At 33.5% G+C, this 19,095-nt stretch overlaps 1 protein-coding gene and 2 long non-coding RNA genes across 7 annotated transcripts; 2 read left to right on the forward strand and 1 right to left on the reverse strand.

Annotated features, from left to right (window-relative positions):
* Positions 1-5,156: 5,156 nt before the first annotated feature.
* On the forward strand, positions 5,157-6,702 carry LOC140755930 (uncharacterized). Of its 3 annotated transcripts, none has more exons than XM_073091288.1 (4): positions 5,157-5,342; positions 5,616-5,681; positions 5,763-5,849; positions 6,568-6,702. In XM_073091288.1, exons 1-4 carry the CDS (start codon positions 5,157-5,159, stop codon positions 6,604-6,606), a joined length of 378 nt encoding a protein of 125 aa, XP_072947389.1. In that variant the 3' UTR covers positions 6,607-6,702. The 3 variants fall into 3 exon arrangements, with proteins under 3 accessions (XP_072947389.1, XP_072947390.1, XP_072947388.1); XM_073091289.1 differs by lacking the exon at positions 6,568-6,702 and adding an exon at positions 6,256-6,468 and having other exon boundaries at positions 5,763-5,852; XM_073091287.1 differs by lacking the exon at positions 6,568-6,702 and adding an exon at positions 6,254-6,468.
* LOC140755933 (uncharacterized) lies at positions 5,678-7,554 on the reverse strand. The gene is made up of 4 exons (XR_012103850.1): positions 7,423-7,554; positions 7,070-7,351; positions 6,493-6,991; positions 5,678-5,832 (listed from the first exon to the last, which is right to left on the reverse strand). It is a non-coding gene; the product is annotated as an uncharacterized LOC140755933 (long non-coding RNA).
* Positions 7,555-14,016: 6,462 nt separating this feature from the next.
* On the forward strand, positions 14,017-17,859 carry LOC140755931 (uncharacterized). 3 transcript variants are annotated; one of them, XR_012103847.1, is made up of 6 exons: positions 14,017-15,686; positions 15,823-15,954; positions 16,080-16,749; positions 16,840-17,181; positions 17,419-17,544; positions 17,637-17,859. It is a non-coding gene; the product is annotated as an uncharacterized LOC140755931 (long non-coding RNA). The 3 variants fall into 3 exon arrangements; XR_012103848.1 differs by having other exon boundaries at positions 16,840-17,139; XR_012103849.1 differs by having other exon boundaries at positions 16,840-17,119.
* The last annotated feature ends 1,236 nt before the right edge of the window (positions 17,860-19,095 follow it).

Genomic DNA, 19,095 nt, shown 5'->3' on the forward strand with positions numbered 1-19,095 from the left:
GAGAAACGGTCACTGAAGCCTACATAAATTTAGATAGTCTCTTGTATACCATATTTAAAATGAGTCTTGCCTGCGACTTTGTTCATGTGGAGTCAGAATATAATTTGAATTGCATTTTTAAAACGAGTCTTGCCTGCGACTTTGTTCATGTGGATTCAAAATATAATTTGAATTGCATTTTTAAAACGAGTCTTGCCTGCGACTTTGTTCATGTGGATTCAAAATATAATTTGAATTATACAATGCCCTCTGTCAAGATCACGGAGTACGTTAGTAATTTGGAATTGTCCATTACCTGGTCATGTAATGTTTTTTAAAAAAAATGTATACTTTTGACATCGACTTCGTAGTTTTGGTTTTAATGCATTTTCAAATATACAAACCGACAGACAATTTTTCTTTTTCAAATATATTCGATGTAAACACGTGAAGATTTCATTCTTATTATATGTATATCATAGCCAAATGAATAATAATGTAATCAAATAAAAGCATAGGTACATTTCGATGGGATTTTCTTATACAATAATTTACTTTTCATATAAATTTCATACGGTTCACAATTGCGTCATGTCTAGGTTTTCTCTATAGAAACATCGAGCATCTCCTTGAGAGTGTTGGTTGTAAATGATACATATTATATTAATATAATCTATATAGATATTACGCACTAATATAATTTTTATTACAAACTATATAAAAGTCAGGTGAAGCCGAGGCGTTTGAAATATATATAATAAATATGAATTGTTCGGTAATAAGGTGTATCATAAGATAGTTTGACTAACTGTTTGTTTGGCTGGCTGGTATAAAATCATGATCAACTTTAATAGACCTTTTTCAGGTCATAGAAATTTTAGGTTGTGATTGATAAGGAGCCACATGTTATGTAAAACAGTTATAGTTTTAAATCTGACGATCGTGATGAGACAAAATTAGAATCGGACAAGATTATTAAAATCATGTCATGTCATAGGTATTTCAAAATTTTTAAATAAATCTGACCGTTCAAAGTAGGTAAAAATCGAATTCAAATATTCCGTTACATACATACAGGTCAAGTTAATAAAAGCGTGGCAAAAATAAAAGCGTGTTTAAAAAAAATCTTTTATCAGTTGTAGACACAAATAAGTATAGTTAAATAATGGCCGGTTTCTGAAGTCATTTTTCTTGGTAGGTAGTTTACAAGTGTGTATTCAATAACACTATCCGTTTGATAACTACCTACGGAAAAAAAAATCCGCTTCCGAGGAACTCAATGTAAGACAAGGTCTGTTTAAACTCCGTTTAGATTAACGGACCATTTTAATGTGTTTATTCTTTCCATAACATTATTTGATTTTTTTTTTAAAAACGACGTTTGCGTAAAGTCTAGCAAATCTTCCTTAGTATAATGCATAACTTTTACAGTAAAATAGCCCAAACTATAACTTCCTTATGGGAATCTTAATTTAAAACTTTTGGTGAAATAAAAAAAAAAAAAAAAAAGTTAAGTAGTTAAGCCATACACAATTGACAAGTATGTCGCTGACGTGAACGCATGGGTCCTTTGCTTTGTTAATTAAATTTTGAAATTCATGTAATAGTATGTATTATTATAACTGAATATAAATTCAATTTAATGTAATGAAATTTCTTTCTGACTTTCAAAAGTGGGTTATGTGGCCCTACTTTGAAAGAAATAATTTGAATTTGTGATAAATAACGTAAAAAAATTGGGTTCATACAACTTATACGTGTTATATTGTGTGAAATTCATGGTTAGTTTACCATTATTTAGTCTTTAACTTTGATATCATTCATTTCAAATATTCACGATATATTATTATTTTGATACTGCTTCATCAGTTGATAAAAGACGTACATTGGAAAGGCAACTATTTGTATAAAATAACATTGTAATAATTAAAAGAAGTACTAAGTAGTAATAAAATAATTTTATAATAGTATTTTGAGTCGCACAGATTCATTTAGTGGCCAACTATAGATCTATCTATCTATCAGTATAACAGTTATTGAACAGGTTGTTGAGCATTCCGAAATGGACTAATAAGATAAACGTCGTTATTCTGATGCGTAACTTTATCGAATCAATAGTTGTTGGAGATTTAACTATTGGACTTAGAATCCAGACATAAGTAAAGTGGGCAGCTAGATGTTGTCATTACTGTAGGTGTAGGAAATTTTTTTTAGTTTGATTTTTATTTATCTGTAGTTAAGATGGATTAGTGCAGATGCCTCGAGCAGTGTAATGTTCGCGGGTGTCTCTTGGTGATGCATATGGTTGGGTGTATGTATGTATGTATGTTGGGTGGATGTATTACATTGAGTGAATATTGCATTTTTAGAGTAAATTTGAGTTGAGCACTGGCCGAATGTTATCGTAAACAAGGTATAAAAACTGCGGTGATACATGACTAGAGTGATCCTATATGAACATCACCTAGTTTAAACCGTGTGTTTTATTATTTAACAATGGTCTAATGCATTCGCTTCAATACCTGTCGCGCATATGACATTTATGTAAAGAGTCCTTATGAACTATGCCTGCAACAGAAATCCGTGGTGAACACTGTTGGGGCAGATTTATAACCTAGGTAATACACAACTAGTGTGATTCTATATGAACATCACCTAGTTTAAGCCTTGGTTCGGATCAACAGTTCGGGCTTTTTACATGCGAGTCGGTATTGCAAGAAAATGCGTAGAGTTTAAGCCATGTTTTTGATAAACAGTTCGGGCCTCTTACGTGCGAGTCGGTATTACAAGAAAATGTGTAACTCTTCTGGACTTAGGCATTAAACAACTGGTTTTCTTTTGCAGCTCTTGCATCAGACCATACACGATCGAGGACGAACGTGTGAGCAGGACGGCCGAATGTTATCGTCGTTAATAAGAAGCTTGGATATTAACGATATCACATTTTTATAACGTTACATTAAAGTAATAAGTGACTCATTTGATACTACAGTTTAAAAACAGATGCGGGTAGGTGAAGTGGGGACGACACCTTGGCGGCGCTCGAATTAACAGAGAGCGACATTCTGGTCGGAGATTTCAGCAAGAGCAGTCGAATAACGGAGATACTTGTGTAGTTATAATACTTCTAATCACTAGTGTGAACTTACTTACGTATAATTGTTATATCGTTACTCTGTACCGTTTATGTGACTATATTATTACATGACTTCAAGACCTACAAGATGAGTTTGATTTCACTTTATATCACGGCGTGCGTAAATGGACGTTTTACGCACGCTTCGCGTGCGCAAAACCCCCATTTCCGACCCCGTAATATAAAATTTTATACAACACGCGGACGAAAAATGTTTTTCTGACTCGTGTGATTGCAGTCCTCGCCTGCGGCTCGGCCTGCAAGCTCACACTTGTCAGAAAAAAATTTTTCGTCCTCGTATTGTAATGTACTATTGGTGTTGATTAGAATTTTTCAACAGTATCTCACCAAAATCATTCTGTAAAAAACAACATCCTGTAAAAACTAGCAAAGTGTTGACGGAACTGCTTATTCTATAAAAAGTAATGAAATCTCTAAGCAAAGCCAAGTCTAAGGTTCTTTTTTGTAATTTTTTTATTAATATAGTTAGAGTTTATGTCACTGGCCGTTGAACATTCTTTATGCACATTTACTTGTTGTCACATCCAAGTCAATATTAGTAAAGAAATCGCATTAAATAACCTTAGACTTGGATTGGTTTTACTTAGAGATTTCATTATTTTTTTATAGAAAAAGTATTAGTTTTCTGTCACACAAGTAAACCACATGCTTAAATTAAAACAGATTTAAAATAGTACGCAAATATATATGTTTTGTATTTTACCTCCTGCATGAAACTATCCAACAAAGAATATTACTGCTATGCCAAAGAACGCACCGTATGCGTTGATTTGATTTCGTTAGAGTAATGCGCAATAAAATCAATGAAAATAATGATAGAATTAAGGTTATTACTTACCTTTATCTCCCAATGAACAAATACGTAACGAACACTCAATAAAACTCAAGTTATTCCCAAATCAAAATAGAGGTTTTTAACACCAACCGTCTTTTCGCTGTCAAAACAAAATTGACAGAGCGAGCCGGAAACCAACAGTGTTTCTATATTTAAAAATATTTCAAGTTGTGACTGTTGCCAAGTAATTAAATCAATTTCTACCAATTTTTAAGTGAAGTGATAAAAACGTGAATAGGTGACTCAACGCATATGGTGCGTTAGTAGCATGATGTAGTCATTTCAATCAACGCACCATTTGCGTTGGTGGCAATGAATGGGTCAAGTATTCGTTGTTTTGTTTTTTAAGTTTATATTTCATTTCTCAGATTTCTCAGATACATAAAGTGCAATGAAAAAATATAGGTACTTTTAAAGCCAAAGGTTATTAATACTTAATACATTAGATATATACGGCCTTACAAATAAAAATATACTTATACCATGGTTATGCTATGAATAGTTATATTTAGCATAAATTATGCATAAGAAAATTTAATTTTCTAACAAATAAACTCGGCATAACATCGTCATAACTATACCCAATTTACGTATAACTGCACGAAACGGCAACGTCGCATTTCACAAAAAAAGTAGACAATTGTTTATGGATATTATGTCAATTGTATCACCAAAGATTACAGTTGACGTTTTTAATGTCATTTGAACATATTTATTATTTTCTCAAGTTCAAATATTCAAATTATTCACATCGTATATTTTCATAAATATTGAAAAGTTTATTGTAAAACATAATAATAGTTTTAAAAGTTGATTGTAAATAATGGCTAACAAGAGAGAGAGGTCAATCAACTGGGAAAAAGAAGAAAAGGTAAATTAATATTGATATCGGTTATTCATGGGATATTCGTTTACCTTTAATAACCAAATTATTTTGATTGCAGCAAATTTTGAGAGATACCCTAAAACCATATCTCAATATAATAGAAAATAAGGATTTGAGTACAAATACTAACAAAGCTAAATTAGAAGCTTGGTCTGAAATAACAGAATAGTAAGATTTCCATGCAATACCTGCCTACTTTTTAAGCAACTTAAAACTAAATGCGTTAATTTCTATACATTTATGTATTTTTTTATAGATTTAACACCGTTAATACCAGAAAACGGGATAAAAAACAATTGATGAACCAGTGGAGGGTTATGAAAATCTCCACGAAAAAAGAGTTGGCAACTTATAGGCAGGAGGTTTTGAAAACTGGAGGAGGTCCAAAACCTCCATCTCCTACACCAGAAATATTAGAAATAACCGATATGATTCCACATGAATTCACAATAGATACAAATGAATACGACTGTGATGGTATCAATGTAAGCATATCTTATTTATGTTTATTGTTTTTTAAAACAGTTTTACTCTGACAGTTCCTTTTTTATATTACTGGTTATATCTGATACCCTAAACTTTCACATGAGCAATTGAGATAAATGGTAGCCTATGCTACTCTTTAAATCATTGTATACCTGTGTACTAAATTTCATCACAATACAGCTAACCGTTGACATGTACCTTGTGTTGTCATAATCACACTTTCACATTTATAATATTGAGTATGGATATATACATGTTTTTGCAAATTGCAGGATTTTTCAACAGAAATTATTGTTTTAGAAGAGGAAGACCATGCCATTGATAATACTAACAATAAGGTAGTAGTAACTTTATTCAAATAGTATCATTTATTTACTTTTAAATACAATTTCAAATATATTATTTTGTTGTCTGCACAGGAAGAACAAAAGGAAAACATATCGCCGACTTTTTCTACTGTGAAAAGACCCAACCGGAAGGCAACACTCTCTGCAAAGATAAAAAAGGTATTATCATTACAATAATTATATTATATACATAAAAAATGTAATTTATTAACACTCATAACATCTTTAAATTCATGATTGCAGTATAAATACGAATTTTATGTAGATTATTGTGAATCATCTAGTTCGGACTGGGCACAAAATATATAAATAATTACTATAAGCATGTAATGGTTAAGACCAATTTTTTTCATAACTACATTGGTATGAGCTGATGAAACCAAAAATCTACTCGTACTTAACTATCCTCCATAAATTCAATTAATATATTGTGTTTTGTTTCCCTGGATAAGATTTTTTAGGTTTGCTAATTAAAAATGGTTATTTAATGTAGATATTTGTGTAACTTTCCTTATCGCTGTCTTGCTATAAGAACTCATGTATGAATTATTCGTATATTACAGGTAAAAAAAAATGACAATTTCAACTTTTCTGCTGCATCATTTGAAGATATGCAAATATATAGAAAATTAGAAAATGAGCGGCTCCAAAAAGAGCATGAACTACGGCTAAAAAGTATGAAGGAAATAAGTGACCAAATGTTAGAAAATTTAAAACTACAAAATCAAATTTTACTTAAACAATTAGAAATATTAAATAAATCTAAATAAAAACCATATTGACATTATTTTATTTTTATTACCTTAGAAATTTTCTTCTATAAATAGAGCTCTTACTGAAGCGTCACGCATTGTATTTGTTTGTATATTTGTTACAGGTGGTTGAGGGAAACGTTCATTACAATAATTGTCAATAAAAGGTTCTTCTTTTAATTCAATGGCTATGTTGTGTAATACCGCCAGGGCGACTATATACATTTTGGTATTTTCTAAAGACGTCCTGAAGCCTGTTAATAAGCATCTGAATCTATTTTTCCACACACCAAAACACCTTTCAATACTATTTCTCGTTCTAATGTGGGCATGATTGTATGAATGTTCTTTTAGAGTCATTGGATTCAATAAAGGAGTAAATAAATATGAGGTACACGCATATCCAGAGTCTCCCAACAGTCTACCATGAAATCGACCTTCTTCAAAATTTCTTTTTAATCGACTTTCATTGAATATTCGAGAGTCATGTGTACTCCCTCGCCAATGAGCAATAATATTCATAATTTTTAGCCTGGCATCACAAACTATCTGAAATAACAAATACATAGGTAACAATACGTTAGCAGGATAGCGAAATTGTATATACAATGATTAATATGTGCCTACCTGAACGTTTAATGAACTGTATCCTTTACGGTTAATATAATATTGACCATGAATTCCTTGTACTTTTGGCACTCTTATATGTGTACAATCTATGGCACCTATTACATTTTTAAATCCTGCTAATGTTTCAAATTCTCGCATTAGATTAACCTGTTCGTTTATAGAGACAGGCATATTTATATAATTTAATCTTTTGCTTAAGATTGCTCTTGCTACTCGACGACACACTGCTGTCACAGACTGCTGAGTGAGACCATGAATATCAGCAGCATCATCTTGTATCTAAAAAAATTAACAATAAATGAAATTGATAAAATTTATACTATTAAGTATGTTTAGGAAATACAACTTACTTGATTGCGGCCCCAGTACCTCAAAGCTATCAATATTTGTAAAATGGAAGATAAGCCACCTCCACGCCTATCCACTCCTAGAGAATCACCAAATAAGTGGTCCAAAAACATGACACCTTCCTTGGAAAATCGATATTTTATACGAAATTCTGCATCATTGAATAATTCAAAAGGATTTTCTCTTTTTTTATAAGTTTTTGTCCTTCTTACAATATGTAAATTGTTTATTACATAATTAACTTCCTCTACTTCTTCTACAGCTCTTACTCCCATCATAATGCTTTCAATTTAATTTAACAAACAATTTTTATAAAAAAATGGAGCGATGTTATATTATAGAATGTCAAAGATTTTATGTTATACGGAACTTAAACAAGGGTGAGGGATTGTATAACTCTTGTATGGACGGTTATATAGACGATATACTATGTATAAGCTATTACAAGTTTATTTGTAGGAATTTCGCTTATTCTCCATTTATGCTTAACATAACATTTTATGACACGTTTATTTGTAAGGCTGATAAAGTTTAATAATTTTGTTTTAAGTAATTGTTTAGTTTTTTAGTAAATAGAAATTGTAAATGTTATTTAAAATGGTTGTAAAGTAATAATATACTACTAAATAAATACAAACCTAGTTATAACAGGGCTGATTAATGTTAGACTTGATAAGAGCTCTGAAGTTCTTTTTTTCATAAATGAGACTTAAATTTAGAATGTAGAAGTATGATTTAATAATAATATTTAACTGTTATCTATTGTATTTTATTTCATATGCATGCATATAATAATTTCCTTTTTGATTATTAAAAACATTCGCATAATTTTCGAATATTGAAAAATATGCGGATATTCGCGAATGCGAATGCGAATATCCGTTTCATCACTACTAAGAAGTTTTCTAGTGTAATTTGGAAATGTTTTGAGATAGTAAATGATGAATGTGCGAAGTGTAAAATTTGTAACGGAAAGTATTCCCGTGAGGGAAAAGCCACAACTTCTTTAAAAAATCATTTACAGAGAAAACATCCTGAAGAATATGATTTATTCTTACTGGAAGATTCCGCTAAGAGAAGCACCGATGAAATATCACGGCCGGGGTCATCTTTGCAAACGGTAAAAAGAGAATTCAAACAAACTTTTTACGGAATACATGGGAAAAGCTAGAACGTGGAAAATACAAACCCCAAATCAATAAAAAATGATTTATTTGATTGCTGAAATGTTAGCTTTATCAGATTTACCTTTTCAACACGTAGAACAATTAGGGTTCCGACGATTGATGGACCATATAGTTCAAAACTATGTTCTAAAAGGCAGAAAATATTTTACGGAACTTGTTTGCAGCGAGCTATACGATAAAGTGTCATCAAAAATAAAAAGCATGTTACAAGATTTTGAGAAAGTTCCTTCACATCAGATATCTGGTCATCATCTCATCATCGGAAGTTTCATTGTTATCTTTAACATGTCATAGTATTACCAAAGACTTTTAACGAAAAAATATCGTTTTGAAAGCGGAAGTTCTTGAAGAACGTCATACGAGAGATTATATTTCGGAAATATTTATAGGGTAAGGTTGCGATTATTGAACCGGGTCTTTGATTGGACCGCTTTGGTTTCTCGAAACCGAACAAATTTAAAAGTCAACCAAGTCGACGAAACATAACCTATTTGTACTATTACACTCCCCTACTCCGGCCAGTGCCGCCGTGTGCTTCGTTGGGGAAGACGTACGTTGGATTGTCTCACGCGCTCTCGATATAATATTGCCAGAGACTTTTTTACCATGTAAGTCCCGATTTTTACGTGTTGGCAATGTAGTTTTTTAGTATTTGCACACCTTATTTATTTGTTCATCTAATTTTATAAGCAAAATACTTTAAAAAGTAAGGTTTTTTTTATATATATATTTGTATTTAAGCAGCAAATTGCCATCATTGGACCAGTGCGAGGAGGATCTTTCATTGAACTGGTCCAAGCATAGCAACTTTTAAAAAATAAATTTTCATCGATTATTTTTCTATTTCGGCATGGCAAAACGTGGCGAATATTATGCATGGAATGAAGAAAGTATGAAACTGGAATTACAAGCCTTAATCAAACAAGAAGCTGGTCTAAATGAGGTGAGCAAGATATATGGTGTACCAAAGGCGACACTGAAGCGAAGATTTGACGACAAAAATTCAAAGGCTAAAGGAGAAAAGCAAATAATTGGTTCGACTGGTGATCTTACTCCTGATTTGGAAAATAAATTAGTTGATCATATTTTGGAATTAGAAGGTTGTTTATATGGAATTACACCAAAAGTTGTTAGAAGTTTAGCTTTTAAAATTGCTGAAAGAAATGGTTTAAAGCATAGATTTAATAAAGATAAAGAAACGGCTGGATAAAAATGGTACTACGATTTTTTAAAGAGACATCCTGAATTAAGACAACCTAGGGCAACTTCTTTTAATAGAGCTACAGCGATTAACAAACCAACAGTGAAAGATTTTTTTGAGAAATTAGAGAAAGTTATGAACGAAAATAACATAAACGACCCGAGAAACATTTTTAATGTTGATGAGACAGGGCTCACATCAGTTCAAAGAAAGCCGTGAAAAATCCTGGCGCAGAAAGGCAAACACCAAGTAGGTTCCGTAACTAGTGGCGAACGTGGTACCACTACAACAGCCGTTTGTTGCGCTAGCGCAGCTAGATATTTTGTCCCGCCACTTATAATTTTTAGTAAACGAGCCAAAGACGAACTACAAGATGGTGCGCCAAGTGGAACAAACTTCCAGATAGACTGAAATTAACAATAATAAAACCAGTTTACAAAAAACATGATAGTAAGGAAATGGTAGACTACCGCCCCATTGCTGTTATTCCTGTATTATCTAAAGTATTCGAGAAGGTTATCTAAGAAACAATCATTTATATTATTATTTAGAGAAATTCAACATTTTAGCTGACGAACAACTGGGATTTAGAAAAAATAAATCGATAAATACAGCGGTCATAAATTTATTAAAAACAATAATGTCAAAGGAGTTTCAAAATGAATGGGCTCCCGGCCACCTTTTGTACACTATACTAAAAACTAAGAAAACAAGCAAAGAACAATTCGTAGGTGTTCATTTTCTTCAAATCATGTTCGTTTAATTGTTTAAAAACAATAATTTACACTTAAACTTGCAACACAACAGTGGAAAAACATCATGGCGGTAGTGATTACCGTAAGAGCGTTTTCACATTATCCGATCCGATATCGGTATCGGACGCCGATACGATATCGGGGTAAGTAAAATGTATGAATCATGTACCTGCCTTTCACATTGTCCGTTCCGATATCGGATATCGGAGCCGACAGCGATATGCTGGCGACACCATCGGACGCCCGTGAGCCGTCGGGCGATAATGTTTGTATGTGTGCTCTACGTGTATCTAAATTGTCTCTGTGTGCGTAGAGCCCGATGCGCGGCGGCCATTTTGAGCTTGTTTACTAGTTTGGTTGTCATCATGGCGTCGTCATCATTTAAATACGATATAATTACATTAATTGAACTGGTAGAATCTAAACCATGCTTGTGGGATAAAACTCACGAGGAATATAAAAATAAAATACTCCGAGACAATAATTGGCGAGAAGTTTGTGAATACCTTGAAGAGGGATATGAAGTTTTAAATCAAGATGAGAAAAAAAAGACTGGTATTTAAGTAATTTACACTTTTAATAAATCTGAAAACAGAACTACACGTTTACATACGAGTACATTATAATACCTACATGGGTTATTTACATCTGATAAGCAACCTAAAATTCATAAACAAACTTCACAAAATTATAACCCCAAAATTGTATCATAATGTGATAGTGTAATATAGGTATAATGTATGTTTGTTAATACGCTTTTATTAGCTTCGGTTGTATGTATGTATGTATGTATGTAACGGAATCTTTGAACGCGATTTTAACCAACTTTGAAATGTCGGATTAATTTGAATTTTTGTATACTTATCAAGGGCCGATGACAATGCAATAATATGAAAGAATCGTCCCGATATCCTTACTAGGACCTTCAGGATTCGCGATTAAACAATTATAATTATTATCCATACTATGTTACGCCATCTCTGGGTAAAGTGGTGAACTACGAAGTCATCTAGCTAATGACTAATTATTGTCCTAATAAATAATTGTTATGCAAGCAAGCTATGTACATAGAACCTCCAAGTGCCACTAGATGGACCACTGTTAATAAAATAAATATAAAGCGTATTTTTTTAGTTCTTTTAAACTATTAATTATTATTTAATGTATAGGTACGTATAGCAGGACCATTAGCAACTGAGCGTTAGGACACAGATTAGATAATAGTTACTACGTAAAAATATTTATTGCCCCAACGTTCAGTTGCTAACGGCCCTACTGTAGCTAATAATTAATTTACAAGTTATATAAATATTTATTTTTATGACCTAGATCTTGGACAGTTGCCATGGTAATTTACCTACATCTGAAACGAAATAATCAGCAAAGGTTGCACGGACTCCACGTCCTGTTTTATTAGTGGATTTTGTCTGGGGACTGGACAAAGTTTCTAGAGATGATCTCTCACTTAAAATTATATCGTCTATTCGATATCCATCACGCTTCCTCACGATGTTATGTAAAATAACACAAGCTTTCACTATGTTTTTGGCAAATTTTGGGGACACATCGATGGGTCGATGGAATATTCTCCATTTATTACTCATAATTCCAAATGCGCACTCAACATTTGATTGCGATAGTATTTGCTACCAATAATAATGGCTTGTGTTTTGTTTGGATTAATCAAAATTCCAAATGCCTTCGCCCATTCGGTAATTCGAAATAGATCGTCATTCAGTTTGCTAATTTCACTGAGGGCGTTGGGCACCGTAAAGTGACGATAAAGCTGCAAATCGTCTGCGTAAAGATGGAAGTTTGAGGATATCATTTTTGTAATGGAATTAATAAAAATAGAGAAAAGCAAAGGAGAGAGAACGCCACCTTGAGGAACGCCAGCAGAGAGTTCACACCAGTCCGAGAAATACTCCCCCTGGTGGACCCGCTGTGACCGTCCTCGAAGATAGGAATTAAACCATGTGACGGCAGAAGTTGAGACGTTAATTGAACTGAGAATACCAGTAAGGATATCGAAGTCCACGGAGGTAAAAGCACTGCTAAAGTCTAACAGAATTAATACGGTTATAGATTTATTTTCCATCGCCCAGCGAATATCATCTGTGACATTTAGCAGCGCAGTTACGGTGCTATGACCGGGTCGGAAACCAGATTGGTAAGGGCTAAGAAGAGAGTTGTCAATAAGAAAGGATGAAAGTTGCTTATGGACAATGTGCTCAAGTACTTTACAAAGAAAAGGCAGGATTGAGATAGGACGAAAATCGGACAGTGAAACGGGGTTTGCTTTTTTCGGCACAGAGGTGATGTTAGCCAGTTTCCAAGCTGAAGGGAATGTACAGAACGATAAAGAGAAGTTCAAAATTTGAGAAATTACAGAAATTATGTTTTCAAGGATAGGTGAGATCATTTTTGAGCACAAATTGTCATTTCCGACCGCGGTCGAAGTAATCGCCTTAATCGATGTTTTAACGTCTTCTTCCGTAGCTACCGTGAGGTTAAATGGAGAACAACACGGCTTGGGAGAATTTAATAGAGAAAGTAACGTGTTGTTCTTAGTGACTGGATCCAAACAAGAAGGCGTTAAAGAGAAATGTTTGTTTAAGTGGTTTAGATCCATATCACTATCAACAACAGGTGAAGTTTTGCGAATTCCTACTGATTTAAGGAATTTCCAAACCTCAGCAGAGCTACGATTGACAAGAGAGTCGTGGAAATAGCGTCTCCTAGCATCTCTACACAGACGATTGCAGCGATTCCGTAGATGTTTAAACATGGCCAAATTCCGCTCTGATGGACAACGTTTATATTTCTTCTTGGCTTTATTCCTAAGACCCATATAATGCTTGATAGCCGGGGTAAGCCAAGGAGCCGGAGCATGCTTGACTTTGACACGCCTAAGAGGTGCGTGGTGGTTGTATAATCTGAGTATCTGATGGTTGAACTCGCGCACTTTGTCGTCGATGCTGGCGCTGTTCATAAGCGATGTCCAGTCTATAGCATCAGCGTCACGTCGCAATGCCTCCAAGTCAATGCCTTTATAACTACGAAGAATTAGATATTGCGATTTACGCTTAGAAGAACGGATACGATAAGATAGATACACAAGATCATGGTATGAAAAAGAAGAAGTGAGTTGCCCATGTGTATCGACGTTACCAGGTGAAGAGACAATCGTGAGGTCTAGAAGAGACGGGGTACAGTTAGGAAAATGGTGAGTTGGCCCAAGTGGCAGAATCTGAAGATTGTAAGAAGCTAACAAGGTTTGAAGTTTAGAGGAGCGGAGATCATTCTTTAACAAACATGTGTTAAAGTCTCCCATTATTATGACATGGTCAAAAATAGGACACATGTCTACTAAAATATCGTCTAGGGTGCTAAAATAGTCGATATTAAGATTAGGGCAATACAATACACCGAGTAACACTTTAGAGGTATGGATAATGACTTCAGCAAATAAGTATTCCACTGACTCGGTGTATTGAGAAGGGGAAGCACTAACCACTTTAAACGGAATATCAGCGCGTAGGTAAATGCAAACACCTCCGCAACCTTTACCGATTCTGTCATTGCGGATTAGGACAAATCCTGGTAACCTGAACTGGGAGGAAAGAAGAGAGGGTTTAAGAAAGGATTCCGAAATTAGTACTGCGTCCAGATGAGCAGTGCTTAAAGATGCCAGAAGATCGGAATAATGTGCCGGAATACTCTGCGCATTTATATGAACAATATTAAAGTTGGTTAAATAACTGGCGTATGTAGCGAAAATCTGATCATGCAAGGTTAGACAAGCAGAAGAGTCACTGTCCGCACTAATAAAACTGCTGTTTGATGAAGAGCATGATAAAAAACTATCATTTATATTAATTAAACCATCCATAATATAAAAATTATTCAGATATATACTATAACAAATATAACAATAAATATATGTATATTACAAAAATAAAAAAAAATAAAAATTAAACTAAATCAATGCACAAACCCACGAATTACTCACTATCAGGTATGTTCAAAGAAATTCACAATTATATCTATTAAAATGATACAATATTTTAGTAATACACAAAAAACATTAAGAAAAAAAAACAAAAAGAAATAGTTATGTAAAACATAAGTAAAGTAAAAAGAAGAGAGAAAAAAAACAAATAAAATAAAAATATGGACAAAATTGACGCTAAAAGTAATTAATTATAAAGATCAACACGCAGCACACATACTACAAAGAATAACACAAGTCACTTGACAATGTAAACGTGATATGGGTAACGGAACGTAGGCTGTTCTTGACGTTGTCAAACACGAGGGACCAGTGTTGCCACATCTACCAACTTTTAGGTAGATCTACCAACTTTGCCCTCAGTCTACCTGTCTACCAACCTAAGCCTCAAATCTACCTATTTTTCAAAATTTTCTAATGTGTTTTTTTATTTTCTTATTTTCATAATTTTATGACACGTAAATGTAAATAATTGTATTTATGAATAAATGAATTACAAGTAAAAAAAAAAATTTCAACGCCATTATTGAAAACATTTTTTTTCTTACTGAAGGATGAGGTGGTATGGCTTTGTGACTTAGCTCAACGGCGAATAAAAACACTTACGATTGACAGTTGACATTGACACTTCAGTACCGCGTAAACCGCGTAAAATGCGTTTGAAGCATTCGAGCTGTTTGTTAGCATTACATCAAAATATTGAGTTGAATTTGATATAATAATTGTGATATTATTTGTTTTTGTCTAATTTTGTTAGTTACTACAGAGTTGTGAGTGAGTTGTTATGACCTACTTCTGTCTCTAGCAACCTAGAGTCTATCTTAAAGAGTAATGGATTCTGATAGCAGCGATGCCCATGATAGTGGCGGAGAAGGTGCATGGAGTCAAAGGTCAGAAACTCCGCCACGAAAGGTCAGAAAAAGGCACTATGATCAAAAATATATCAAGTCATGGGAAAAAGAAAAGGAATATGCAGGTTGGCTACAAGGTAGTACGAAGGGGGATGAATATTTTTATTGTAAAGCATGCAAGTGTGATCTTAAATGCGCTGGTGGAAGATTTATTCTAAATAAACATGCGAATAGTTTGAAGCATGTTTCTAATGTGAAAGGTGAAGTTTCATGCTTATTGTTTTACTTTTATTATTATTATGTGATATAATCTTTGATCTTTGGGTATTATTATTTTTTAAATAAAAGTCAGTAATCAATGAAGTAAGTTATACACATTTTAACACTTATTTTTAGGCTCAGCAAACCAACATACTATAACCCAATTTGGTCAAGGTCAGTCAAAAAAGGCATTTGAGGACAAAATCAAAACCGGTGAAATAATGGCATGTTTTTTGGCAAAAAATAATCTACCTTTTAACATTGCTGGTAAGTTCATATATGGTGACTAGCTAGGATTAGTAATTTAATAATCTATAGGTTATATTGTATCATATTTTCTCCACAACCATTTTTTTACTGTATGTATTCAAATCATTATTATTATTTTTCAGGTGACCTAAAGATACTTATCCAAGATGTGTGCGCAGATTCCGAAATAGCAAAAGAGATAACTTTCGAAAAAACAAAGGCACAAGCTATTATTAAAAATGTAACTGGAAAATTGTCTCATAGTGAGTTAGTTGAGATTTTGAAAACTGAACGATTTTCTTTAATTGTTGATGAGAGCACTGACAAATCAACCACAAAATACTTGGCGCTCATTGCCAGGACAGCAGTAGGCAGCAGTTGTTGTAAACAACTAGGATATTGAAAAGCTATCGGCGTCGGGTTTTCCTGGCAGCATTAGTACTCTTAGTTGCGGCGTTACTAGGGGACAATTGTGCGGAATGGCTTGACTCACAGGCTGCACCAGTGGTCTCGGATGGATATTGTGCAATAAGCAACTGAAGTTCTGCCATGGATTCAATTTTCCGTCTCGATTTATTTGGAAGGAGAACCATAATTTTCCCTTCAACCGTCCAGGAGTTCTTCATGCCAAAATGCTTCCGTGTTGACATAAAAGCCCTATGCCGCACTTGGGTCAAGAACTCAGAGATAGTGACCCCGGTGCCTTTTAGAGTGCTTTACTTTCCCATATGGCCTGCCGATGATGGATGTCGTGGAACCTGACAAGAACTGGTCTACTCTTGCCTTTAAAGGTACCCAGACGATGACAGACACGTAAGTTATCCATTGATGTATCGGTCACTTTCATTTTGTCGGATATAATGTTGTATATCGTCTCATGGAGTTTTTCATTGTCCTTTTCAGGCAGTCCATGGAATAATAACACCTTCCTGCGCATGAAAGTTTCATGTCTGTCCAAACCGAGTGAAAGGAGTTCCATTTGGGATTTTATTGTACTTAAAGTTTGCCAGACAAAATACTTAAATTCAGTGAACTCACGGGACAGGGATGCGATATCAGGGTGCACTGAACTTGCACTAGCTGAGCACTTCTGCAATTTGGCCTCATAATCAGCCATGCGTGAAGAGAATATCTTCTCCAGCTCCTCCAGATTATTCACCAGTTGTACATCCATATTACTTAGGTAGATGCAATTATGCCCAAGTAAATGATTAGGAGAAATGAGTTGAAAAGTGATAGTAGATAGTGAGTATAGTAGGGTTTACTATGCAACTAACGCATGTGCAGATTAAATTTAGGTCAATTAATAATTTTAAGTAAAGATAATAAGGAGCACACTTAATTACGCGTATGTTATTTGCAACTACCCGTCAAAAAACCTATAGTGCAATTTAATTATGACCCTATAGTGTACAACTATAAATATAGTTGTACACTATAGGGTCATAATTAAATTAAAGAATTTTATTATATTTCTTTCAGAATCCTGAAGTGAAACAAATTATCCCAGTTTCGGAGCATCTACCAGAAAATAAAAAAGAAAATCTTTTGAATTATCTTTTGAATGCAGTACACCTCATTCATCATTGATGGCCCCACCATTACGACGTAATATTTACTTCATTATTAATATTCTTTATCAATTAATTGTTAATCATCATGAAAATTCTTTTACTTACCAATTACTATTTTCTCTGCAGGTTAAATTAAGAAGAAACAAGGAGGTACCAACAGTAATATAATTAAAAATGCTTTGAGGGAAAAGAAGCTTGCAGTCTTGGATGAATTACACAACCTTGAACTTGAGTAGATAAGAGAAAGCATAGTTCAACAGAAAGAACTCCAAGAACAACTTATGCTACATAATAAGGAAAAACAAAAATTGGAAATTTAAAATTAAATTTAGAAATTGATATTCTCAAGCTTAAATTTGATATTATTTTGTGTTTTTATTTCCTTTCAATATTAATGTAATCTACCAAAATAGTTATTAATCAATGTATTTCTGTTACACACATCATTATTGTTAGTATACAATTCGTCTTCATCAGATGAAGATGAATCCGAAGAATCATTAAAGGTACTAGGTACTAATGGCTCTAAATTTTTTGCAAATATTGTGGAAGATATCATTGATAATAATTTAATAATATTGTTATGTTTATATTTTGAAATTATAAATTGACTGATTAAAATTTAATTTGAATAAGATTTGACCCTAGACAATTAAGTATTAATTAAAATTTTGCATACCTCTAAGAGGTGGAATATAGAGGACAATTTTGAGGATATACAACTGTATTTACCTATATTTAGCAAAATAAATTATTTGATTTGATTTCAAACCGACTTTATTAATAGAGAATTCCTAATCATATTAGAGTCGGATATGTCGTATCTATAATGTTTTATAACGATTTTTTTACAGCATGGAAAAAATATGACGGACAGTCTGTCGTAGAAGAAGATAAACGAGGACGATATGAACATGTGAAACGTGTATACAACGAGCACATGGTTAAGAGTGTCTGTGATCATGTAAGATGTTTTCCAGTTGTCAAGGCCAACTATGTTCGAAGAAAATTAAATAAACTATACTTAGAAGGAATAGAAAGTATCTCCCGGATGTACAAGCTGTATTATCAGGACTAAGGGTTCATGTGGTAATTACCAGATGTAGGTGTGTCGAATAATATGAGTCATTAGAAAAGTTTGAAAAGTTAAAACCTGAATATAGTAGAATGTTAAATTAGGCATCGTTTGGTGGTGCGTGTAGTATCTACATGAAAGTGAGTAGATGGTGTGCGGTTAACAGTGTAGGATATACCACATCTGACAAAATCGATCGATACAACTCCAATGAATATTGTAGGATGTCCCATTTCCGACATTTTATTAAGGTGTTCAAACGGTGAATAATGTGGCATATGCCTTTTTTCAGCTTTCCTGTTTATATTTAGACTCTTTTACTGAATTATCTTTTAGAGTACTAAAAACTATATCATCATACCAAATATAGTACTAATCCAAGGTCTTATGTCGATTTGAGGTCGATCTTATGTCGAAGAGGGAGGGGTCAGAGATCCCCGCCATCCGCCCCACTACCGGCGCGCGCGCAGTTGGATTTTGATCGCCTACGTCTCCATTACGTTTCCATAT

This window comes from Epargyreus clarus, unplaced genomic scaffold, assembly GCF_041222505.1.
Source record: "Epargyreus clarus isolate Ecla_fem2 unplaced genomic scaffold, WU_Ecla_fem_2.2 ptg000034l, whole genome shotgun sequence".
Classification (NCBI taxonomy): Eukaryota; Metazoa; Arthropoda; class Insecta; order Lepidoptera; family Hesperiidae; genus Epargyreus; species Epargyreus clarus.